This window comes from Aquarana catesbeiana, linkage group LG08 (genome assembly GCF_042186555.1).
Source record: "Aquarana catesbeiana isolate 2022-GZ linkage group LG08, ASM4218655v1, whole genome shotgun sequence".
Lineage (NCBI taxonomy): Eukaryota > Metazoa > Chordata > Amphibia > Anura > Ranidae > Aquarana > Aquarana catesbeiana.
In genome coordinates, this window is record NC_133331.1 from 16673090 (window position 1) to 16700583 (window position 27494).

At 44.9% G+C, this 27494-nt stretch overlaps 2 protein-coding genes across 3 annotated transcripts in view; one reads left to right on the forward strand and one right to left on the reverse strand.

The window, feature by feature from the left end:
• Window positions 1–9532, forward strand: part of CNNM1 (cyclin and CBS domain divalent metal cation transport mediator 1) — a 49185-nt gene extending 39653 nt beyond the window's left edge. For both annotated transcript variants that reach the window (XM_073595550.1, XM_073595551.1), the window contains 2 exons: window positions 909–1025; window positions 3935–9532. In XM_073595550.1, the coding sequence (XP_073451651.1) occupies window positions 909–1025; window positions 3935–4011 (194 nt within the window). In that variant the 3' untranslated portion in view covers window positions 4012–9532. The remainder of the gene's footprint in view (window positions 1–908; window positions 1026–3934) is intronic.
• A 9755-nt stretch (window positions 9533–19287) lies between these two features.
• GOT1 (glutamic-oxaloacetic transaminase 1) overlaps window positions 19288–27494 on the reverse strand; it is a 43719-nt gene continuing 35512 nt past the window's right edge. The window contains exons 8-9 of the mRNA XM_073595553.1: window positions 25834–25976; window positions 19288–22870 (exon numbers count right to left, since the gene is read on the reverse strand). Coding sequence (XP_073451654.1) covers window positions 22731–22870; window positions 25834–25976 — 283 coding nt within the window. The 3' untranslated portion in view covers window positions 19288–22730. The remainder of the gene's footprint in view (window positions 22871–25833; window positions 25977–27494) is intronic.

Sequence of the window (27494 nt, forward strand, 5' to 3'; positions counted from 1 at the left end):
AGAAACAATGTGACAGTGCAGGCGGCTGGTCACAGGGGCAAAGAGAGACTAGATCGTCTCTCATTTCCTCTATGGCCTTGAAGGTGCGGAGCGAAGTTATAACGTCACTTCCAGTCTACTGTAGGGCGGAAGTAAACTATTTTTTTTTTTTTTTTCGATCTTTTGCTTTTAAAGCTAAAAGAGATTGGGGGTCTTTTTGACCCCCAATCTCTTCATAAAGAGGACCTGTCATCCTTATTTCTATTACAAGGGATGTTTTCATTTTCTTGTAAAAGGAATAAAAGTGAAAAAAAACAAAAAAACAGTATAAAAAAATCTAAAAAAAATTAAAACATAAGAAAGAAAAAAATGTAAAGTGCCACCAATCACTCTGTGCTCACGTGCAGAAGTGAACACATACGCATGTCATGCACTCGTTTGTAAACTGTGTTCGCACCACACATGTGAGGTATCGTCACGAACTTTAGAGTGAGAGCAACAATTCTTGCACTAGACCTCCTCTGTAACTCTTATTGGTAACCTGTAAAAAAATATAAAAGGGGATTTTGTAGTTTGTCGCCATTCCACAAGCGTGCGCAATTTTAGAGCATGACATGTTAGGTGTCTATTTAATTGGCGTAAAATCATCTTTCATATTTAAAAAAAAATTGTAAAAAAAAAAAAGAGTATACATTGTGTTTTTTTTTTTTTTTTAATTAAAGAATTGCATTTGAAAAAACGGCTGCGCAAGTATCATATGATATAAAAAAAAAATGCAACGATCGCCATTTTATTCCATAGGGTCTCTGCTTTATTTATATATATATATATAAAATATTTGGGGGTTATACGTAATCTTCTAGCAAAATAAGTAATCTTCTAGCAAAAAATACTGATTAAACAGTGACGCAGAATGTGTTTTTCTACAGATGCAGATAATTATGGAGTCAGCGAGGACACGGAGCACCACTGTAATGAGATCTTTGTCAGTTCTACGATGAGCAGCACCGAGGAGACGCTGGGGAAGAAATTACTTCGAACTTTGAGTATGAGAACTTTATTTATAACAATGGAAAATACAGTGAACATTCAGCAAATCCCTAAGTTTACATCATCAGGTGACACTGACATCGGCAAAAAACAAAATCCCCTAAATTGGTTCCACACAATAGAGGAGGTTTTATACTCCCCTCTCTGGGGACTTGTTTCTCCTTTCTTCACCCAGCTGAAGAGATATAACCTGCACCAGAACCCTCAGAATCTGACACTTCCAGGAGTGTCAGATGACTGCCCTTCCCACCACATACTGGTTTTATCCTGAGACCTCCTACATCACTACAGGGCACAAAAGTGATGCAGATGTCAGATAAAGGAACCACGGAGCATGAGGGGTACTCCTGACACTCCATGAATTCTGAAGAGTCTGTTTGGTGCAAGCTGTAACATCTGACTATAAGGAAAGGTAGGAGACATGGGCAGTTGGAGAGAGGTGAGTAGAATAGTTCTAGTGGTGGAAGGTGCTGTTAGGTTTTATTCTAGTCCAGCCTTTCTTAACGTTTTCAACACAAGGGAACCCTAGAAATTATTTTCTGGTCTAAGGGAATTCCCTACTAAAATTCACTATATCTACAACTCGTACATTACTGTGATGGCCAGTGGGAAGAATGTTCCTTACATTGGTGATCAGTGGGAAGAATGTTCCTTACATTGATGGTCAGTGGGAAGAATGTTCCTTACATTGGTGATCAGTGAGAAGAATGTTCCTTACATTGGTGATCAGTGGGAAGAATGTTCCTTACATTGGTGGTCAGTGAGAAGAATGTTCCTTACATTGGTGATCAGTGAGAAGAATGTCCCTTACATTGGTGATCAGTGAGAAGAATGTTCCTTACATTGGTGATCAGTGGGAAGAATGTTCCTTACATTGGTGATCAGTGAGAAGAATGTCCCTTACATTGGTGATCAGTGAGAAGAATGTTCCTTACATTGGTGATCAGTGAGAAGAATGTTCCTTACATTGGTGATCAGTGAGAAGAATGTTCCTTACATTGGTGATCAGTGAGAAGAATGTCCCTTACATTGGTGATCAGTGAGAAGAATGTTCCTTACATTGGTGATCAGTGGGAAGAATGTTCCTTACATTGGTGATCAGTGGGAAGAATGTTCCTTACATTGGTGATCAGTGAGAAGAATGCTCCTTACATTGGTGATCAGTGTGAAGAATGTTCCTTACATTGGTGATCAGTGAGAAGAATGTTCCTTACATTGGTGATCAGTGGGAAGAATGTTCCTTACATTGGTGATCAGTGGGAAGAATGTCCCTTACATTGGTGATCAGTGAGAAGAATGTTCCTTACATTGGTGATCAGTGAGAAGAATGTTCCTTACATTGGTGATCAGTGAGAAGAATGTTCCTTACATTGGTGATCAGTGAGAAGAATGCTCCTTACATTGGTGATCAGTGAGAAGAATGCTCCTTACATTGGTGATCAGTGAGAAGAATGTTCCGTACATTGGTGATCAGTGGGAAGAGTGTTCCTTACATTGGTGATCAGTGAGAAGAATGTTCCTTACATTGGTGATCAGTGGGAAGAATGCTCCTTACATTGATGGTCAGTGAGAAGAATGTTCCTTACATTGGTGATTAGTGAGAAGAATGTTCCTTACATTGGTGATCAGTGAGAAGAATGTCCCTTACATTGGTGATCAGTGAGAAGAATGTTCCTTACATTGGTGATCAGTGAGAAGAATGTTCCTTACATTGGTGATCAGTGAGAAGAATGCTCCTTACATTGGTGATCAGTGAGAAGAATGCTCCTTACATTGGTGATCAGTGAGAAGAATGTTCCGTACATTGGTGATCAGTGGGAAGAGTGTTCCTTACATTGGTGATCAGTGAGAAGAATGTTCCTTACATTGGTGATCAGTGGGAAGAATGCTCCTTACATTGATGGTCAGTGAGAAGAATGTTCCTTACATTGGTGATTAGTGAGAAGAATGTTCCTTACATTGGTGATCAGTGGGAAGAATGTTCCTTACATTGGTGATCAGTGAGAAGAATGTCCCTTACATTGGTGATCAGTGAGAAGAATGTTCCTTACATTGGTGATCAGTGAGAAGAATGTCCCTTACATTGGTGATCAGTGAAAAGAATGCTCCTTACATTGGTGATCAGTGGGAAAAAATGACCACCCCCCCCCCCAAATCCATACCAAACCTTTATCCGAGCATGCAGCCCAACAGGTAAGCAAAGGGGGGGGGGGGGGGGGTGGCCTGGTATGGTTCGAGCACCCCCCCCTCCTGAACCATACCAGGCCACATGCCCTCAACATGGAGACAAGGTACTTTAGGGTGGGTGGGGGGGGGGTGACCACCAATGTAAGGAGCATTCTTCCCACTGACCACCAATGTAAGAGGCGTGCGCTCACTGTGTGCTCCCAGTATACCAACCAGATCCTGGTCTCTGTTTATTGAGTCTGGCTCCCAGTCATGAGATTGCTGTGTCAGTTAATTATTGCTACTTGCACCATATTGAAGGAAAAGTTTTATCACATTTTATCATTGTTATTTGCACCATATTGTCTTCAAGTATTGTTTTTGGATTATTGGACAGTATTGCGTATGAAGGATTATTGATATTTTTTTTTAATTTGCTTACCTTTAGTATCTTAGGTGATACTATTTGTAGATTTATCACACTATTTTTTCAGTAAGCGCCACATTATTCATTTTACTATTAGCACTGTGTGGGAACACCATTTATGTTGGCAGTGACTTAGTTTTTTTCATTTTGTGAAGTTGTCTCCACCTTTTGGTATTGCCAGCAGCTTAAAGGGCTCCTGGGAGGTGTCAGCAAAAGGTCAAAGTCAGGTTGTGAACACATAGATCCTGTATGCTGTTGCCGGGACATCCAATGTGAACAATTCAGATATTTGTTTTAATATATTTCTTGTAGGTGGTAAAACCAGAAAAAAATCAAAAGATGCAGAAAAAAGTCCAGAAGAAAGTTCAGCGCTCCATCTGATGACCTGAAGAAATTGGACGGATGGAAGTCTGGGATTATGGTGGGAAGTCCCACACATTCCTGACGGGAAGTAGAAGAGCCTCCTGTCTCTAAGTCTATGCACTGCTGTACTGTCTGGGATTCTACAGATACTGGAAAAACATTTTCCAGAGCTATAACCTGTGACCACAGATGTCTGCAACTGTTCTACCTGCTGTGCATGCCAAAACCACCCAACCACGAGATGACCAACCATGCCAAGACCATCCAACCATGAGATGACCACCATGCCAAAACCATCCAACCAAGAGATAACCATCTAACCATGCCAAGACCAAGAGATGACCATCCAACCATTCCAAGACCATGAGATAACTATCCAACCATGCCAAGAACATCCAACCATGGGACCTCCTAAGAGCCGAAACTGGAGGATTCAAAAAACAAGATCAGGCCGGATATTGGGCAATATGCAGATTTATAGAACTTCAGGGGTTTTTTTTCGTTAGCTATTTGAAAAAGACAAACAATTGTTTGATAAGCAACACCTCCCCTCCGCCTCTTTTATAGAATATCTATAAAACCTCTCTGAAATAAAACGATATGAGGATTCGCTGCATCTTCTGTTCCCGGGACCACGCTTCCACACTGATCATCATAGAGGAATGTTTAATATAACTGCATTGATGTCATTCAGATTATGATTTCACTTATCTTTCCAGCATTCATAGAGCACCAGCATACTGAATAGACATGTCCACCATCCACACCGGTCCCCGCACACTGAACACTCCAAGCACAAACTCCACTGGAAGTCAGATGTCTGAGCAGCACATAGACACGGAGGAGCATACAATCTCCTTGCAGATCAGATTGTGATTAGATTTTGCACCCAGGGCTCCAGCCATGCAGGTGATGGCGCTAACCTCTGGGCACCTCTAGTGCTCATACCAGTACTGATACAATTCGATGAGTAGCTGAGACGTCGTCGTGTCCAGACAAGCCTGGTTATTCTTTGTAATAAAATGGCAGCAGGTATTACAGATTTGCGTCATCTGTGCGTAGGGACTGCGGCATTCTGACCACCCAACCACCAGCGGATGCATCAATGCATTCATTGCAGTTGTAGAAGTCAGCTGAATTCGATTTCCTGAAAAAACTCACAGCACTTCCTCCAAACAGACAAAATAAAATGAATCACCTGTGTGGAGATGGAAATATCGCCTGTGATGGGTTCAGGTAGATACGGAAAACACAGCGACCACCTGTGTCAATGGAGGAAGTCAATGCACTTGGAACCAAGTAGCTGAACGCTCTTCACCTCCATTGCACGATGGGTGAAGACAGCATATAAACCATCAAACGCGATAGACAATGGCGTCAGGATCATTACTGGAGGAGAAGGGACCGTGAAATTAGAGTTATTATATAACAGAATCACAAATGTGTTCATTAGGAATCTGCATCCCCCCTCTTAGCGTTTCGTCTCTTCCAGACGTGACGACGATTCACCTGCATGTGATGTTAGACCTCAGTGGCTGGAACCTCCTGGAAGAACAAATTTATTTTCTGATACGTCTGACTGATGGTGGGAGATAAAGATATATTTATTTTGAATAAGAATAGAAATGGTGGCAAACGGATCTGCTGTATATATATATAATATATATTTTACCGTTCTTTACCTCAGAAATAACGCATGTCATTCAGAGAGATCATTTATTAAAGAGTCTTATGTCACTGAGCTGCCAGTACTGGAGACTTTACATGGCCTTCCAGTGCCAGGGTCACACTTCAATGTTGAAGTGCTGCATGCGTTACCACAAATCAATGGTCCCCCAACGCACAATGTCAGCACACACGCGTTGTAGTGACCACAATGCACAGTAATGTGTTTCATTAGTAAAGAAGAGGCACGTGTGATATGAAGGATGTTAGGATGTGTTTGCGGACTATTCAAAACCCATAGGGGCCACCAGGGAGTAATGTTTATGTGAACCCTGAAGCACACACAGAGAAATCAACATTCCACTCCTGTACATAGTGCCCACTGCCATACCCTCTACACTCCTTTCCTGTACATACCGCCCACTGTCATATCCTCTAACCTCCTCTCCTATACATACTGCCCACTGTCATACCCTCTACACGCCTCTCCTGTACATACTGCACACCTTCATACCCTCCATACGCCTCTCCTGTACATACGGCCCATCATCATACTATCCACACTCCTCTCCTGTACATACTGCCCATTGTCATACCCTCCACACTCCTCTCCTGTACATACTGCTCACTGTCATGCTCTCCACACACCTCTCCTGTAATACTGTCCACTGTCATACCCTCCACACTCTCTTCTCCTGTACATACTGCCCACTGTCATACCCTCCCCTCTTGTACATAGTGCTTACCGTCATACCCTGCACACTCCTCTCCTGTATATACTGCCCTCTTCATACCCTCCACACTCCTCTACTGTACATACCGCCCACCGTTATACCCTCCACACTCCTCTCCTGTACATACTGCCCACGTCATACCCTCTACACTCCTCTCCTGTACATAGTACTCACCGTCATACTTTCCACACTACTCTCCTGTACATACTGCCCACCGTCATACCCTCCCCACTCCTCTCCTGTACATACTGCCCCCCCGTCATACCCTCCTCTCCTGTACATACTGCCCACCGTCATACCCTCCCCACTCCTCTCCTGTACATACTGCACCCCCCCCCGGCATACCCTCCACTCTCCTCTCCGGTACATACTGCCCACCTTCATACCCTCCACACTCCTCTCCTGTACACAGTGCTTACCGTCATACCCTCCACACTCCTCCCCCGTATATACTGCCCCCTCATCATACCCTCTACAGTCATCTCCTATACATACTGCCCACCGTCATACCCTCCACACTCTTCTCCTGTACATACTGCCCCCATCATACCCTCCACACTCTTCTCCTGTACATACTGCCCCCATCATACCCTCCACACGCCTCTCCTGTACATACTGCCCCCATCATACCCTCCACACTCCTCTCCTGTACATAGTGCTCACCATCATACCCTCCACACTGCTCTCCTGTGCATACTGCCCACTGTTATACTCTCCACACTCCTCTCCTAGTACATAATGCCTCCCCGTCATACCCCTCACACTCCTGTCCTGTATATACCGCTCACCATCGTACCCTTCGCTCTCCTCTCCTGTACATACTGCTAACTGTCATACCCTCCACACTCCTCTCCTGTACATACTTCTCACCGTCATACCCTCCACACTCCTCTCCTGTACATACCACCCACCATCATACCCGCCACACTGCTCTCCTGTACATACTGCCCCCATCATACCCTCCGCACTCCTCTCCTGTACATACTGCCCCCTCCTTCATACCCTCCACACTTCTCTCCTGTACATACTGCTTACTGTCATGCCCTCCACACTCCTCTCCTGTACATACCGCCCACTGTCATACCTTCCTCACTCCTCTCCTGTAAATACCGCTCCCATCATACCCTCCACACTCCTCTCCTGTACATACCGCCCACTGTCATACCTTGCACTTATTAGTCAGTGTTAGCTGGCTATTGTTGGGGCCCTTCTGTAAGTTTTAATCACCACTCCTGGCATGCAACTAGTCTCCTTCCATATGCTTGGCGGTCAGTTGTCCCAGAAGTCTCAGCCCTCACAATCCAGTCCTCTTGGATGTAGGCACCTATGTTAACAAGTTTCTCCAGCTTGGGTTCCAAGTACCACAACGCATGTGTGCAGATCCATTAAATACGGCTGTCAACGCACATGATGGCGCATGCATATGTGTGATTGGTCCCTTCAGGTTAGCTAGGTTAGCTAGCTAGAGCCCTTTGTGAAATTAATTTAGTTAGTATGTGAATGGTTGATATTCTTTAAAGTGGAAGTCAAGGCACCAAAATAGTGAAAATTCAATAAAGCCCTCTGCTAAAATCAGGCCACGTGATCTGTGTGCGAAAATCAGATCATGTGATCTATGTGCTAAAATCAGGTCACATGGTCTGCCTACTAAAACAAGGTCACGTAATCTAGTTGCCATACTTTGTATTTCAAATGGCGAAGCCTTGGAAAGACCCCAGTCTGTAATCTGTGATGTGGTCACTGGGAGATTCTCTCCTCTGCAGACCATTCGGTAGTCATGACCAATGAAGGTCCCTTGTTGGATGTGGGCCTCTATGGGCACAGACACTGATGTCATGGAGAGTCCATCTCCGATGTACAGTCTGAGCCCCACAGCAGCACTTCAACTGTCTGCATCACTGCCATTTATCGCACCATCATCACCACAATCCATAGGAACAGATACTGAGATCAGGACAAGATTTACAGCCCAATAGATGATGAATGCTGACGGCAGAACAATCATGGAGGGAGTGAGGGACATTGATTAGGTGTAAGGATTGCTACAACTAGAGAAACACCTTGACTTCCACTTTAAATGGACACACTATGCTAAGTATTTCTGAAGGTTCCTACAAAAAAATATTTCATTGCACTGTTTGTTTTTGACATTTACCTGGGAGACCTCAACCAGGTGATCTGCTGCTTTAAATGATCTTCCAAAACGTAACACAGAAACGCTAAAAACGTCAGCCATGTATGAAATGTGGTGGAGGGGAGAGAAGAGATAGGAGAAGAATGGCAACAGAGGAATAAAGGGTGCGGAGAGAAAGGAGAAGGGAGAGGAGAGGGGGAGAAAGAGAGGAAAGAGGAGAGCAGAGTGGAGACATATGAAGACAGGAATGAGGAGGAGTGGGGACAGAGGAAAGTGGTTGAGGAGAGAAAAATGAGAAGAAGGGAGAGGAGTGTGGAGAAGGAAGAGAAGAGGAGGAGAGAGAGGGTAAAGAGAAGAGCAGAGTGGAGAAGGATGAAAAGAGAGGAATGAAGGAGTGGGGACAGAGGAATGGGGAGTAGAGAGAGAAATGGGGAGAAGGAAGAGGAGTGAGGAGACAGAGGAATCTGGAATGGGGTGAGAGCTGAAAGAAACAGGGAGTCAGGAGGAGAGCAGGTAGTGAGAGGAGAAGGAAGCGAGGAGGAGAGCAGAGTGGAGAGGGAAGATATGAGAGGAATGAGGAGTAGTGGGGACAGAGGAGAGGGAAGTGAGAAGGAGAGGAGGCTGGAAAGGGAAGATATGAGAGGAATGAGGAGTAGTGGGGACAGAGGATATGGGAGTGGAGAGAAAAATGGGGAGAAGGGGAATGGAGGAGAGGAGTGGAGTGGGATATGAGGTTTGTGCAGTTAAGATAAGAGAGGAATGAAGAGGAGAGGAGAGACATGAGAGGGAGGTGAGGAGGAGAGGAGTATGGCGAGAGTGTCAGAGTGTTACCTTCCACCCGCATTGCTTCCTATGTGTAACTGCTGCTGCGTTTAGCGTCATGCGTATACCAAGAGATGCTGCATTCGATTTCTTTGTATTTTTTCTGTATGCACAATAATGCTAAAGAAATGTTGATGTTTTAATTCCAGAAATATATTTGTTGAGGTATTTTTAATAAAAAATGGGAAGGAACCTGTCTGTATGTGGCCTCATTTATAGAATGATTGTGTCTTCTGATTGACACGAGTGATCCCTGGGATGCTGCAACAACAACCACCAACAGATTCATCTTGTGATTTTTTTTTTTTTTTTTTTTTATAATTTGCAACTTTTAGGCAGTAAAACAAGTCAATACACCAACATCTTTGATATTTTTAAATGTTACTATATTAAAGTTTTTGTATTTTTTAAAGGCTTGCTGTTCACTTTTACATACCTCCCAACCAGGGGCGTTGCCAGGTCTACAAAAGATCTGGGGCTAAAGCCCATAGCAACGTAGTAAAGAAAGTCATACGCTTGGGCGGGCATACATATGTATATACAGTAATACATAGTAGGTGAGGTTGAAAAAAGACACAAGTCCATCAAGTCCAACCTATGTGTGTGATTATGTGTCAGTATTACATTACATATCCCTGTATATTGCGGTCATTCAGGTGATTATCTAATAGTTTCTTGAAGCTATCAATGCTCCCCGCTGAGACCACCGCCTGTGGAAGGGAATTCCACATCCTTACCGCTCTTACAGTAAAGAACCCTCTACGTAGTTTAAGGTTAAACCTCTTTTCTTCTAATTGTAATGAGTGGCCCTGAGTCTTATTAAACTCTCTTCTGCGAAAAAGTTTTATCCCTATTGTGGGGTCACCAGTACAGTATTTGTAAATTGAAATCATATCCCCTCTCAAGCGTCTCTTCTCCAGAGAGGATAAGTTCAGTGCTCGCAACCTTTCCTCATAACTAAGATCCTCCAGACCCTTTATTAGCTTTGTTGCCCTTCTTTGTACTCGCTCCATTTCCAGTACGTCCCTCCTGAGGACTGGTGCCCAGAACTGGACAGCATACTCCAGGTGCGGCCGGACCAGAGTCTTGTAGAGCGGGAGAATTATCGTTTTATCTCTGCAGTTGATCCCCCTTTTAATGCATGCCAATATTCTGTTTGCTTTATTAGCAGCAGCTTGGCATTGCATGCCATTGCTGAGCCTATCATCCACTAGGACCCCCAGGTCCTTTTCCATCCTAGATTCCCCCAGAGGTTCTCCCCCCAGTGTATAGATTGCATTCATATTTTTGCCACCCAAATGCATTATTTTACATTTTTCTACATTGAACCTCACTTGCCATGTAGTTGCCCACCCCATTAATTTGTTCAGGTCTTTTTGCAAGATTTCCACATCCTGCGGAGAAGTTATTGCCCTGCTTAGCTTAGTATCGTCTGCAAATACAGAGATTGAACTGTTTATCCCATCCTCCAGGTCGTTTATGAACAAATTAAATAGGATTGGTCCCAGCACAGAACCCTGGGGAACCCCACTACCCACCCCTGACCATTCTGAGTACTCCCCATTTATCACCACCCACTGAACACGCCCTTGTAGCCAGTTTTCAATCCATGTACTCACCCTATGGTCCATGCCAACGCACCTTATTTTGTACAGTAAACGTTTATGGGGAACTGTGTCAAATGCTTTTGCAAAATCCAGATACACCACGTCTACGGGCCTTCCTTTATCTAGATGGCAACTCACCTCCTCATAGAAGGTTAATAGATTGGTTTGGCAAGAACGATTCTTCATGAATCCATGCTGATTACTGCTAATGATATCATTCTTATTACTAAAATCTTGTATATAGTCCCTTATCATCCCCTCCAAGAGTTTACATACTATTGATGTTAGGCTAACTGGTCTGTAATTCCCAGGGATGTTTTTTGGGCCCTTTTTAAATATTGGTGCTACATTGGCTTTTCTCCAATCAGCTGGTACCATTCCAGTCAATAGACAGTCTGTAAAAATTAGGAACAACGGTCTGGCAATCACCTGACTGAGTTCCCTAAGTACCCTCGGATGCAAGCCATCTGGTCCCGGTGATTTATTAATGTTAAGTTTCTCAAGTCTAATTTTAATTCCGTCCTCTGTTAACCATGTAGGTGCTTCCTGTGTTGTGTCATGAGGATAAACACTGCAGTTTTGGTTACTGAAGCCCCCCGATTCACTCGTGAAGACTGACGAGAAGAATAAATTCAATACCTTTGCCATCTCCCCATCCTTTGTAATCAGATGTCCTTCCTCATTCTTTATGGGGCCAATATGGTCTGTCCTCCCTTTTTTACTGTTTACATACTTAAAGAATTTCTTGGGATTTTTTTTGCTCTCCTCCGCTATGTGTCTTTCATGTTCTATCTTAGCCATCCTAATTGCACCCTTACATTTCTTATTGCATTCTTTATAAATTCTGAATGCTGTGGATGATCCCTCAACCTTGTATTTTTTTGAAGGCCTTCTCCTTTGCTTTTATATGCATTTTTACATTGGAGTTAAGCCATCCAGGATGTTTGTTCGCTCTTTTACATTTATTACCCAATGGGATACATTGGCTAATGCCCTTATTTAATATGCTCTTAAAGCAAACCCATCTCTCCTCCGTATTCTTTGTTCCTAATATTTTATCCCAATTTATGCCTTTTAGCAAGGTTTGTAGTTTAGGGAAGTTGGCTCTTTTGAAATTCAGTGTCTTTGTGTTCCCTTCATGTCTCCTATTTGTGTGATTTATACTGAAACTAATTGACCTGTGATCGCTGTTACCTAAATTGCCCCGTATTTCCACATCTGTGATCAGGTCTGTATTGTTGGTAATCAGTAGATCCAGTAATGTTTTATTTCTAGTTGGTGCGTCTACCATCTGACCCATAAAATTGTCCTGCAAGACACTAAGGAACTGGCGAGCCTTAAATGAATGCGCGGTTCCCTCCGCCCAGTCTATGTCTGGATAATTAAAATCCCCCATTATGATAACACTTCCCATCCTTGCTGCTAATCCAATTTGTGATAGGAGATCCGTCTCCACTTCCTCCCTCAGGTTAGGGGGCCTATAGCATACTCCCAGTATTATTTTCCCCTTAGCTTCATCCCTTTGGAGCTCTACCCATAAAGATTCCACCTCCTCTCTAGCTCCCTCAGTGATGTCATCTCTCACATTCACTTGTACATTATTCTTGATATATAGGCATACCCCTCCCCCTTTTTTACCCTCTCTATCCTTGCGGTATAGGGTATACCCTTGAATGTTTGCCAGCCAATCATGAGAGCTGTTGAACCAGGTCTCTGAAATTCCCACAAAATCCAAATCCTCCTTGTACAACAGTATCTCTAGTTCACCCATCTTGTCCGCCAGGCTCCTGGCATTGGTGAACATGCCACATAGTTTAGACCGGTCGCATATTGTCCTCGTATTGGGTGTTTCAAGATTGCAACTTGGACTTGCTACTATACTCACCTTGTGTTTTTGTGCTTTGGTTAACCTACCACTAATGCCCCCAATACTACCCTCTGGAATATCTTCTGCGCTGGCTATCACTGTCTCTGGACCCTCCCCCCCATTGCCTAGTTTAAAAACCCCTCTAACTTTTTGGCCATCTTCATTCCCAGCAGATCTGCACCCTCCTCATTTAGGTGCAGTCCGTCCCTTCTATAGTACCGGTTACCGACTAAGAAGTCGGCCCAGTCCTCCAGGAACCCAAACCCCTCCTTACTACACCAGCTCTTCAGCCACTTGTTTACTTCCCTAATCTCCCTCTGCCTCTCTGGTGTGGCTCGATGTACCGGTAGTATTCCTGAGAACACTACCTTGGAGGTCCTTTTCCTCAATTTAGCTCCTAAGTCCCTAAAATCGTTCTTTAGGACACTCCATCTGCCTCTGACTTTGTCATTGGTGCCAACGTGCACCATGACAGCCGGGTCTTCCCCAGCCCCTCCCAGTAATCTGTCCACAAGATCCGTGATGTGCCGAACCCGAGCGCCCGGTAGACAACATACTGTTCGGCGCTTCAGGTCTTGGTTACAGATTGCCCTCTCTGTCCTTCTAAGAATTGAGTCCCCTACCACCAGAATCTGTCTTTCCTTTCCCTTTGCTGCCCCCCCACTCTCACTGGAGGAGTTCTTCCCCCGGCAGCTAGGAGAGTCCCTCATCTCCAGCAGTGCTGGTCCCTGACTGGTTACACCAATGTCACTCAATGGAGCGTACTTATTGGGATGCTCCAGTCCTGGATCGGCCTCCCTGGCACTTCCCCCTCTACCCCTCCTGACTGTCACCCATCTACTCTTTGCTAGTGCCTGCACCTCTTTGTCTCCACCCACCTCTGTGCTGGCCCCTGCCGGCACCTGCCGTGTACGTTCCTGGCTCACCTTTAGTATGGAGGGACTTCTCAGTGCTGACAGTTGCTTCTCCAGATTCAGAACCTGGGCTTCCAGGGAAACAATGTGCTTACATTTTGCACAGCAGCATTCGCCCTCGATCGGATGATCAAGGAACGCATACATGCGGCAAGATGTACAAAGAGTCGCCTCTCCACACCCGCCGGGCATCGTACCTATTTTATTTAGTGAGGATTTGATGTGTGTGTGTGTGTATATATCCCCAGAGAGCCCCCCCCTTACATCAGGGTCCCCAGAGAGCCCCCCCTTACATCAGGGTCCCCAGAGAGCCTCTCCCTTGCATCAGGATCAGGGTCCCCAAAGAGCCCCCCCCCACTTACATTAGGGTCCCCAGAGAGCCTCCCCCTTGCATCAGTGTCCCCAGAGAGCCTCCCCCTTGCATCGGGGTCCCCAGAGAGCCCCCCACTTACATCAGGTTCCCCAGAGAGCCTCTCCCTTGCATCAGGATCAGGGTCCCCAAAGAGCCCCTCACTTACATTAGGGTCCCCAGAGAGCCTCCCCCTTAAATAAGGGTCCCCAGAGAGCCTCCCCCTTGCATCAGGGTCCCTAGAGAGCCTTCCCCTTGCATCAGGGTCCCCAGAAAGCCCCCCACTTACATCAGGGTCCCCAAAGAGCCTCCCCTCCCCTTGGGGACCCCTGCAGAGACTCGGGGCTATAGCCCCAAAAGCCATCCCCTAGCGACGCCACTGCTCCCAACATTTTGAGCTGGGAATGAGGGACACCTACTTGCAAACATATGTAGGCATAGGACACACCCCCGACACACCCCCTTAAAGGAGAATTAACCAAAAAAAAGTTAATTAAAACCACAATGACTTTTTTTTTTACCACTACTATTCCTTTTATATTGGCTTTTAAAATTTACAATGGCAGCAACTTAGAATTTAGATGAAAGGTTTAGCGCTGGGAAACACTTTTTGAAAGATAAAAAAGTGAGTTTTATATTCAATATAGATCAGTCCAAAATGAGGCGGACAGAGGGACAGAGGGACATTGCTCCGAATCAGAGACAGGCCCTCGAAATCAGGGACAGTTGGGAGCTTTGACTTTTATAAAGACGTGGTTTATAATGCAGCAGCCCTGATGTGGCGTTATATCCAACATAAAAAAAAAACTATAGGATTGATTTACTAAAACTAAAGAGTACAAAATCTGGTGCACCTCTGCATAGAAACCAATCAGCTTCCGGGTTTGTTTGTTTTTTTTTGTCAAAGCTTAATTGAACAAACTGAAGTTCGAAGCTGATTTGCTACCATACACAGCTGAACCAGATTTTGCACTCTCCAGTTTTAGTAAATCAACTTCTATGTCTTAGTATATCTAAACATACAATAAACTATAACAGACCACAAATATTACACACCATATAATGAAAACAAGAGAAGTCCAGCCTGGGTGACAACCATGGCTCCCTCCACAGATACAATGGACGAGTGAGCGTAGCTCTCAGGGACTACGGGGTTGATTTACTAAAGGCAAATAGACTGTGCACTTTGCAAAGTGCAGTTGCCCCAGAACTTAGTCAATTAAGTAAAGCTTCACTTTGCAAAGAGTACCCAATCACGTGCAAGGAAAAAAAAAAAGCATTTTTGCTCGCACATGATTGGATAATGGAAGTCAGCAGAGCTTCTGCTCATTTACTAATCCCTGGAGCGGCTGCACTTTACAAAGTGCACAGTCTATTTGCCTTTAGTAAATCAACCCCAAAGTGTGCTTATTTGCAGAATTACTAAGTAAAAATGAAGGGTGTAGAATAGAAAACGAATGCAGCCACCACATACAAGGACTGCTAATCTGCAATATATGTATATATTCTCACGGGGTTCAGATATGCTTTAAGCAAAAACCATCCAACCACGTATTGTACGGTTACCAATAATAAACATGATTAAAGTGGTGGATGTAGCTTTGAAGATCTGTCATATATATTATATTTTGTTGTTTTCTTTTTTTCCTTCCAACAAATTAATCGAACGGATCCCTCATTAAACACGGCCTTGTGCTGTAAATCTGCAAATTCTCACATTTCAAGTGGAATTCAAGGCTACACCTAACTAGTCTTAAAAAAAAAGGCTCCCTCCCCCCTCCTAACACCTATGGGGACGAACCTGTAAAAAGATGGATATACTTATATGTTTTTAGCTGGTCATGTTATCTGGCTCCCCTGTGTTGATCAGTGGAGTGGTGACTGCAGGGGAGAGGAGGGAGTGCCGACAATGGCTGGGACATGGGAGGCTATGGGTGATGTCTCCTATGGGATATGTCCTATGGGTGAGGTCTCCTATGGGGTATGTCCTAAGGGCGAGGTCTCCTATGGGGTATGTCCTATGCGTGATGTCTCCTATGGGATATGTCCTATGCGTGATGTCTCCTATGGGATATGTCCTATGGGTGATGTCTCCTGTGGGATATGTCCTATGCGTGATATCTCCTATGGTGGTATGTCCTATGGGTGATGTCTCCTATGGGGGTATGTCCTATGGGCGATGTCTCCTATGGGGTATGTCCTATGCGTGATGTCTCCTATGGGATATGTCCTATGGGTGATGTCTCCTATGGGGGTATGTCCTATGGGTGATGTCTCCTATGGGGGTATGTCCTATGGGTGATGTCTCCTATGGGGGTATGTCCTATGGGTGATGTCCCCTATGGGGTATGTCCTATGCGTGATGTCTCCTATGGTGGTATGTCCTATGGATGATGTCTCCTATGGGGGTATGTCCTATGGGTGATGTCACCACTCCAGGCAATACCAACCATTGCCACTCTCTCCTCTCCCCTGCAACAGTTTCTGGCTGATACAAGGGATCAAGTGACTGGAGCAGGCTGGAAATAGGTAAGTATATACATTTTTCATACACAGATTAGTCAGCATCGATGTTAGGAGGGGAGGAAGCCTATTTTTTTTTTTAAACATGTATGTACTTACTTATTTTCAGCCCGCTTCAGTCACATGTTCCCCTGTGTCAGCCAGCATCAGTTGCAGGGAAGAGGATACAGCACTTGACAATGGCTGGTATAGCCTGGAGTGGTGACATCACCCATAGGCTCCCATGTCCCCGCCATTGTTGGCGGTCCCTCCTCTTCCCTGCAATCACCACTGACCAACACAGGAGAGCCAGATCACATGACCAGTGCAAAACAGGTAAGTGCACTCACCGGCCACTTTATTAGGTACACCTGTTCAATTGCTTGGTAACACAAATTGCTAATCAGCCAGATGGCAGCAACGCAAAGCATTTGGCATCTAGACGTGGTGAAGACAACTTGCTGAAGTTCAAACCGAGCATCAGAATGGGGAAGAATGGTGATTTAAGTGACTCTGAACATGGCATGGCTGTTGGTGCCAGACGGGCTGGTCTGAGTATTTCAAAAACTGCTGATCTACTGGGATTTTCACACAATCATCTCTCGGGTTAACAGAGAATGGTGGGAAAAAGAGAAAATATCCAGTGAGCGGCAGTTGTGTAGAGAGCAACTGCGTGATGTTATTGTGACGGAGTCATTTTGGGCGGGGGACGTGGAACCCAGAATCCCTTGGGGGGGTGGTTGGGAAAACCTTGTTTCAGTTCCCCATGCACCTCCTATGTCTAAGTCACCCTGTGTCTCTAATAGGGGCACAGGGAGACCGAGAAATCCAGTCTGATCCGTACTAATCGGTCTCACTGTACAACCACACTGGAATGTTTATATATAGAGATACATCTATATATATATATATATATATATATAGATAGATAGATAGATAGATAGATAGATAGATAGATAGATAGATAGATAGATAGATAGATAGATAGATATCGATATCTCTCTATCAGTATATTGTCTCATTTTGTTGTGTACTCTTTGCTGGGTCGTTTGGGGTGTGGTTGTATTCCAATGTTCTATTGTGTCTGTCTTTGATATTATGGGATGTGTATGTAGATTAGCTGTGAGATTGGTGGGGGCGAATTCCTCCAACAGCTCTGACTGCTGATTTGACAGTCTACTCTACCCGAAATGCAAAGGGGGAGGGGGTATTACCTGTGTTTTCAATAAACAGTCCATGTTCAGCAACCAAATGAGTATTGTCTTGTTTTGTGGTTGTTAGCGGTTGGAATATCTGATATCTATTTTGAGACTGGGAGGAAGCGGTATATGACGAAAGCACTCAAGCGGAATGTGGGACAATTCCTTACAGTTATGTCACTATGGACCAAAATCTCTGAGGAATGTTTCCACCACCTTGTTGAATCTATGCCACGAAGAATGAAGGCAAAAGGTGGTCCAACCCGGTACTAGCAAGGTGTACCTAATAAAGTGGCTGGTGACTGTATATCCATTAGTCTTAGGCCCCTTTCACACGATGCGGACTCCGCTTCCATGGAGTCCACCGGCTCAGCAGGAGATCCCCTCTCTGCTCACTGAGCGGGGAGGGGCTTGTCGAGCGCTGCTGCTGCTGTCTATGGAGAGATTGGACAGCATGTCCGTTTTCATCAGATCTCACCCGATCTGATAGAGACTGATCTGAACGTAGGGCCATCCGTCTGCTTATAGCGGATCGGACCGGGTCGGATGTCAGCGGACATGTCTCCGCTGACATCCGTCGCTCCATAGGCTAACATGGAGCTCCCCCATTCAGGTCCGCCGTCAAAACTGACAGGCGGACCTGAACGGTCCAACCGTGTGAAAGGGGCCTTACACAAGTTAGTCAGTAGAGGTGTTAGGAGGGGGCAGGGGCAGGAGACATTTTAAGATTAGTTAGGTTTAGCCCAGAATTCAATTTTAAGTAGGACTCCTCGTGAACAATCTCCCCAACAGAGCTGGGACTCACCCGCATTCTCCACCAAATCTCCTCCAACTCTACATGGCTCTCAGCTGCATCCCATACCTCTTCCTGTCGTCCCCCCCCCCCGGTGCACAGTCCATTGGAACCCAGAGCAATATACCAGAACCTGACATGTCAGCTGGTTGTCACCTGCATTGAGCAGTGCAAAGCATTAATGCGAGGATTTAATTGGAAAATACTGACTAGCATTTGCAAGAGAAGATGTCGGTGATGGCCGCCTCTGTGCAGTTTTCAGGATTGGCTTCCTTTTATGCATTTTTACCAGGGGCGTTGCTAGGTCTACAAAAGATCTGGGGCTAGAGCCCATAGCAGCTTAGTAAAGAAAGTCATACGTTTGGGCGGGCATACACATGTATAAACAGTAATATACGTGTGTGTGTATATATATCCCCAGAGAGCCCCCCACTTACATCAGGGTCCCCAGAGAGCCCCCCTTACATTAGGGTCCCCAGAGAGCCTCCCCCTTAAATCAGGGTCCCCAGAGAGCCCCCCACTTACATAAGGGTCCCCAGAGAGCCTCCCCTCCCCTTTGGGGACCCCTGAAGAGACTCGGGGCTATTGGCCCCAGATTCGGGGCTATAGCCCCAAAAGCCACCCCCTAGCAACGCCCCTGAGTTTTACCATTATGTTATCGCCTGGATATGTACAAGAGCAAAAAAAAAAAATTTTTTTTAAAAATGCAGCACTGATCCAATGTATAATTTATTTTATTACAGTGGTTACAACATCAGGTTCCCCAACAGGTTTGATCATTAAGACGTACATAGACCCGGCTGGATTCAGGCTTTGTATTGCACAGTGTCACAGGTTTGCATGCATGAAAGGGCTTATAAAGCTGGATGGGGAGGGAAGGGGGTGACCCTGGTAATAGAACCTCAAATAATGCACAAATTCCCCACTAAAAAAAAAAATCACAATTACTCAGAGGAAAAGCACAGCTCTACCAGGGAGGCAGCCGGAAACATCGCAGATGCGTGGGATTCCATAAACAGTAGGGGGGAACGGATTGCAAGTCGTTTTTCTGACTTCCCTTGAAATGACTCCAAGAAAGCAAAGTGCAATCCATCAGGGACACCATGAAGCTCTTGGTGTGACGTTATAACATGCAGACCGAGCATTCCATCCCCAGAGCCGATCACCATCCCAATAAAGGAGAACTAAAGGCCACCGTTTGCCGTCTGTCCCTTTTGGGAAGCGTAACCTTCACTTCTTGTTCCCCGAGGACACGGGACGGGCGATTTATTTTAGGACACATTCACACGGCTGCACATGGATGGGCAGGAGCAGCTGAGGCAGGAATCAGATTCTTGTCAGTTGTAAGGACCGCCTGCACACAGGTTCATTTACTAAATCCGAAGAGTTAAACTGGATACACACACTATACAATGTTTGTTGTTCGATTTCCTTCAACTGTGCAGTGCGAAGGTCTGCCTGATTGCATTTAAATTGAAAGTGTTTAGGTTTGACCGCATCTTATATGGGTTTGGTAAAGCTAAAAAAAAAAAAAAAAAAAAAAAAAAAAAGAAAAAGGAATTGTATAGTGTGTATCCTGCTTAAAAAAATTTGGTGCAGCTCTGCATAGAAACCAATCAGCTTCTAACTTCAGCTTGTTCAATTAAAGTGTTACTAAACCCACAACAGTAAAATCAGTCTGTATATGCAGTAAGGTATGCCTGTTATACGCACGGTGGAACCTAAGGGGTTAATCCTCCACATTTCCAAAGGCTGTTTGATCCTGTTTTCTCTGCTCCTCCCCTTCTTCCACTGTCCCCAATCCATTTGCTGAATGTACAGAGCTTTGGGGGCACTCTGCACGCACGTGCTCATTTTGGTGTGTATTGCTAGAGGTTTTTTTTTGGGGGGGGGGCACGCATGTGTTCAGCACAGGGCCAATCAGCACTGTCCAGACGGAGGGTCAGGGGTCATGAAGCCCCATAGGACACAGGAAAATGAAACCACCTCCTACAAACTTTAACCAGACACTGCTAGAAGTCACAAGACTGCTATATATTGCTGATGAGAAAATGTATTTAGCAGTTTCTATTTACTAAAATAATTGTATTTCCATGTTCTGTGGGAGACCAGCTATAGTAAATACAGGGTCCTGGGCTTAGTAACACTTTTACCGTTTTTTAAATTTTTTAAAGCATTTAGAGCTTAGAACCATTTTAAGCATGCTGGCCATGGCATCCCAATAGCGCACACATTTCAGACATTGATGATACAGGATTGGAAGGCTTTAATTTTTTTTTCTTTTTTCCTTAAAAATAATACACACATCATACTTGCCTGCTCCGTTTTGGTTTTGCACAAAGCAGCCCAGATTCTCCTCTTTTCGGGTCCCACGCTGGTGCTCCTGGCTCCTCCCTCCTGTCAGGTTCCCCCACAGCAAGCGGCTTTCTATGGGGGCACCGAGACCTGTCCATTCACACATGGAGCCGCAACTTGGCCCTGCCCCCTCTGTTTTCCTGATTGGCTTACTGGCTGTGATTAACAGCCACCAATGGCTCCCCCTGCTGCCAATAGCCAAACAGGAGTGCAAGTCTCCGAGAGAGGCAAGGCTCTTGTGGACAGCGGCTCAGGTAAGTATTGGGGGGGGGGGGCTGCTGCACGCTGAAGTTTTTTTTAAAAACACATGTCCGCTGACATCCGCCGCTCCATTAAGAACTATGGATGGTCGGAGCAGGTCCATATAAAAAAAATTGACAGGTGGACCTGATCGGTCCATCAGCATGAAAGGGGCCTAAGGCCTTAAAAACACAAAACCAAAAATCCTAAAACAAAGCTTGTTACATGCTCACTACCCAAGAGCTTCAATTGTGCGGAGAAAATTAATAACACAGGGTAAAAGACTTGAAGGCAAACATTTGCATATTCATCCCTGATCAGGTCATGTGTCCTCCAATTAGCTGCAAGGAGACCCCCAGCATGTATGATGGGGATGAGCATCACATTCCCATACATGTCTGATATCCAATAAAGTCAGAAAGACTACAGAGTATATCAGTCTACATTGGCCTGCGATTCTCAGAGATGTACCATGGAGATCATATTAGTATTGCTACATTACAGGGGATAAAACTGCTACCCACGAGACATCAGTCTATCCTTAGCTGCTATGTGGTCAATTAACAGATTGGTTTGACAATTGTAAACCCGCTACAGAATCCTGCGCTCTGAACACAGAATACGGCTCAGGGATTTGGGGAGGGGACCCAGAGACACACACAGAATAGGACTCTGGATTTGGAGAGCAGAGGGGACCCTGAACCCCCAAAACGCAGAACAGGGCTCTGGCTTTGGAGAGCGGAGGGGACCCCAAACACAGAACAGGGCTCTGGCTTTGGAGAGCGGAGGGGACCCCAAACACAGAACAGGGCTCTGGCTTTGGAGAGCAGAGGGGACCCCAAACACAGAACAGGGCTCTGGCTTTGGAGAGGAGAGGGGACCCCAAACACAGAACAGGGCTCTGGCTTTGGAGAGGAGAGGGGACCCCAAACACAGAACAGGGCTCTGGCTTTGGAGAGCAGAGGGGACCCCAAACACAGAACAGGGCTCTGGCTTTGGAGAGGAGAGGGGACCCCAAACACAGAACAGGGCTCTGGCTTTGGAGAGGAGAGGGGACCCCAAACACAGAACAGGGCTCTGGCTTTGGAGAGCAGAGGGGACCCTGAACCCCCAAAACACAGAACAGGGCTCTGGCTTTGGAGAGCAGAGGGGACCCTGAACCCCCAAAACACAGAACAGGGCTCTGGATTTGGAGAGGAGAGGGGATCCCCGAACACAAATTAGGGCTCTGGATTTGGAGAGCGGAGGGGACCCTGAACCTCCACCCCACAAACACAGAATCCAGCTCTGAATTTGGAGAGCGGAGGGGACCCCCGAACACAGAATGGCGCTCTAGCTTTGGCCTTTAGCTGAGGGGGACCCTGATCTTGATCCTTCAGACTTGTATGGGACTTGCAGCTCAGCACATACTTAGATTCAGCACAGATTTTTTTTACACTTTTTTTTTTTTTTAGATGGTTTGTTCCATTAAAGCCAAAAAGGTGAGAATTAAATACAAAACAAAAAACAGGATGACATTACAAAATGACATTTCACATCACTGATCTAACACTGCCGGATGGTTTTAGTGAATCTTGGTGGCGGCTTCATATATAGACTGAGCTACGTAGTCCAGGTTCTTTGTCGTCAGACCGCACATGTTAATGCGACCGCTGGCCATCAGATAAATGTGCTTCTCTTTGATGAGATATTCAACTTGCTTGGCTAAAAAAATAAAATTATTAATAAAAAAAAAAAGATTTTAATTTTGATGCAATCATGGATACAGAAACTCTTTACGTTATGCAACACTTTGTAAAATTAAAACAAAAATGAAAAATATAGGATAATACAGAGCATCAGGCTGTGGATGCAAGAGTAAAAAGAGATCAAAGGATCTCTTAAAGCCACACCCCCTCCAATCATCCCCCATCACTTCAACTTTCCACTACAGTCCTTCACCATCTTACTCACCAATGCATTGTGCGCATGTAAGGTACATCTCATATTTCTGCTCTGAGCACCAATATTTCACACACAGACCAGAGCCAGGCAGAGAGGGGCACACAAAGACTACTATCCCTTTCCCACCAGCCTCCTTGTACCCTCTTCATCCAAAATATCCTCCCCATTAACTCCTCCAATATACATGCAGGTAAGTGCCCTAAGGATAAGTTCACCTTTTTTTCTAAATTCCAGCTCCCCTATGTACAAATATAGCATTAATGTACTTTTTTGCATAAATATCAAAGTTTTCCATTAAATCTACAGACATTTCACTTGTCCTCATCCATGTTTCCAAACGTATCTGTTAGTTTTGCCTAACTTCCTGGACAGACTAGAGGTCATGATACAGGAAGGAGTTATCCAGCTGCCCTCATTAGCACACACCCTGCATCACCCACCCTTCTACCTACCCACCCATTCCCAGCTGCACGTTTTTTTAAACGAAATGTAATCAGTGACCACTAAATACACACTATACAATCAGATTGCATAGTGTATGGCTATCTTTATACAAATGCATAGAAGGGAGTGGACAGAAACACTCAGCTGTCAAACACCATTCACATCTCTGCATGGTTATTTTTTTTTTTTTAGCGTGGGGTGGGGGTTGGGGGAGTGGTGTTTGAGCATTTTCACTCTTTTTTTTTTTTTTAAAGAGTGGAGCTTGGTGCGTTTTTAAAATGTGATTTTTGGTGCAGCGCATTTCTGAAATGCAAGGAAATCCACAGATATGGATGGAGCCTCGTTGTTCTTGTGTTACTGCACCAATTTCACTTTCAGGCCCCATTCACATCTAGCATAGTGGGAGTGCATATTTTGTGGCTCATTTTTCCCGTAACACGCATAGGGCAACCTGTTGATTTCAATTGGCTGCACTACATGTGGCTTATGGGACATTTTGGCGTTTTGTGGGTTGCGTGTTTGCAGCATTTGCCACTAGTTTTTTTTCACGTGGCAAAATGTGTGTTTGGTGTACCTTTAACAATTAATGGCACTGAAAGTGCAACTAGTAATTTTCGGTGTATAAAGAGAGTGTGTGAGCTAATGAGGTCGGCTGGTCAACTTCTTCCTGTGTCATGACCTACAGTCTGATCAGGAAGTAAGGCAGGATTAATGGGTAAGTTTGGAAACATGGATGAGGACTAGTGAAGTGTCTGTAGATTTAATAAAAAGCTTTATTTTTATTTATTTTATTTTTTTTTTGCAAAAAATAAATATAAGTACATTAATGCTATATTGGAACATAGGGGAGCTGGAATTTAGAAAAAAAAAAAAAAAAAAAAAAAGTGAATTTATCCTTTAAAATGTATAACTGCAAGGAGAGTCTATCCTCTTCTAATATAAATACCCGCCATTTATCCCTTCCAATACGTAAGAGCCCCCTCTCTCCTCTGAAGTACTAGACTAGTACCTACAGAGGTTGACACATTTAAACCTAGTAGAGCGATGGCATAAAAAGATCCAAATGCTCCATCCACTCTGCCTTTTCATTTTTTTTAATTTAGATTTTTTTTTTTTTGTCTGGAGTATAGATTAGTGTCTGTCCCAGGCATGTCTGAGTCTACTTACTGTTATGCCCCGTACACACGATCGGACATTGATCGGACATTCCGACAACAAAATCCATGGATTTTTTCAGACGGATGTTGGCTCAAACTTGTCTTGCATACACACAGTCACACAAAGTTGTCGGAAAATCCGATCGTTCTAAACGCGGTGACGTAAAACACGTACGTCGGGACTATAAAACGGGGCAGTGGCCAATAGCTTTCATCTCTTTATTTATTCTGAGCATGCGTGGCACTTTGTCCGTCGGATTTGTGTACACACGATCGGAATTTCCGACAACGGATTTTGTTGCTCTCAAACTTTGTGTGTCGGAAAATCCGATGGAAAATGTGTGATGGAGCCCACACACGGTCGGAATTTCCGACAACAAGGTCCTATCACACATTTCCCGTCGGAAAATCCGACCGTGTGTACGGGGCATTAGACTCACTACCTCTGCTGCAAGTCTATTCCAACCATCAACTACTCTTCAGTAAAATATTATATCTTTGTAACGGTTAGTTCTGAATTAAGCAAACTCTGTTCTAGATGTTATATGCACACACACACACACACACAAAGGATCAGTGTACACACACAGAAACTCGATTACTTTTGGTTTCAATTGCTGTGACTTCAGAATTTATAGTAGAATTCCAGACCATCACCTAAGCAATCTTAAAAATTCTCCCCCCATCCCTCCTAACACCTATACTAAGTAACCGGTGTAAGAGATGTAGATACATGCCTATTAGCCCACTCATATGATCTCCTGGATCAGGCAGTGGTGTCTGCAGGGGAGAGGAGGGAGCTCCGACAACAGAGGGGCCATAGGAGCCTTTGGGTGACGTCACCTCTCCATACGTTACCAGTCATTGTCCAACGCTCTCCCCCTTGAAACCACCACTGCCTGACACAGGGGAGGGCTGAAAACAGATAAGATCTATATTACACAGGTCAATCAGCATAGGTGTTAATTGGGGGGGGGGGGGGGGGTGACATTTTAAGACTAGTTAGGTGGTAGCCTGGAGCTGCACATTAATAACCAGCATGAATATGGACCTTGAAGTCTCACAGGAAGAGGAAAGTATAAGGATTTGTACATCTATGGGTCAGAGTGGACAGATACTTACGATTGAGACCCGTGAAGCTGAACATTCCAATCTGCTCCACGATGTGCTTCCAAGTTCCCGGTGTGTTGAGAGCCTCCAGTCTGGACTTCAGCTCAGCTCTCATGAGTAGGACGCGGTCCGCCATCGTCTTCACATTGTCCCTCCTAAATAGAAGGAAAAGGTGTCAGATACGAAGGGCTGACCTGAAGACTGAAAACTAATGCTATGTAGGCAGAGCTGCAGCTCGAAGAAGTCATAGAATCACTGAAGTTTTCTGCTATGCTTGGTTGCTTTTGTCACTACTCATTGGTATTTATAGACCTCAGCATTTAGCAGAGTAGGACTGACCATTGAGGGATTACTTTGATGCAGTTGGCTGTCTTAGTGGTTGTAAAGGCTGAAGGTGCATTCCGAGCATAAAAAAAAAACCTGTATACAGGTTTTATATAGCGCCAACAGTTCACGCATCGCTTTACAATAAAAGGGGGACAGTACAATTTACAATACAGTTCAATACAGAAGGAATAGGAGGGCCCTGCTCATGGAGCTTACAATCTAAAGGGAGGGAGAGGTGGTACAAAAAAGGTAGTGGCTGCGGGGGATGATCTGATGGGAGGGGACTCAAGTATATTTCTTAGAAAATGCCGGTTATCAGCTTTCCCCTCCTCACACTGACAGGGGGTGAGGAGAGCCAATCAGCTGGATTTCCCCACAGGGGAGACCATGTACAGATAATCCGGGCAGCAAAGCCCCCCCAACAGTGCCCAGCAGTGATGCCAGTCAGTGCTGCATATTAGTGCCTTCTCCATGTCACCTCAGTGGAGAAAAATTACTTATTTACAATATTTTCTAAAACTAAGAAAACTTTTTTCTTCAAAAATAGGATTTTTTTCGTCATACTTGCCTGTAAAATCCTTTTGATTACATTATGGGACACAGTCAGGCTAATATTCCTTACCTACTGGGTTATACTCCATCTCCAGGTGAATGGACACTGGTAGACAAAAGGTCTTCAGATAGGAAGTGATCGCCTATATAACTCCTCCCACACAGGAAGTACTTCAGTTTTGTAGCAAGCACTGTCTTTTTTGAGGATTCAGGAGGGCCGCTGTGTCCCATGATGTACTCAAAGAAAAGGATTTTTACAGGTAAGTATGACGAAAAAAATCCTATTTTCATATATCATGGGACACAGAGTCTGGCTAATTTTCATTACTTACTGGGATGTCCCAGAGCAATAGCCTTGAGGGGAGGGAGACACCCTGCCAAACAATAGCCATCAGAACTTATACGGCAGCCTGCGGTACACCGCGGCCAAAAGCCGAATCCTCGGCTGCTCGAACATCCACTCGATAAAATTTTGTGAACGTATGCACTGAAGAACAGGTAGCAGCCTTACAAATCTGAGTCATGGAGAAAAACCCAGGAGGTTCCTACACCCCTGGTAGAATGAGCTCTCACCCTAAAGGGAGGAGAGGAGCTTTACGTTTCAGACCGTAGGCCTGAACGATCAATTGACGGACCCAATTGGCAATGGAAGCCGCCTGCCCCTTCTTGGGTCCTTTTGATAAAACAAAAAAGAAGTCTGATCCCCAGATCTCCCCAGATCTAGACAAATAGACCTCGACTGCCCGGACAACGTCCAAGGAGTGCAGTCGTCTCTCTTCCGCTGAACGAGGCTG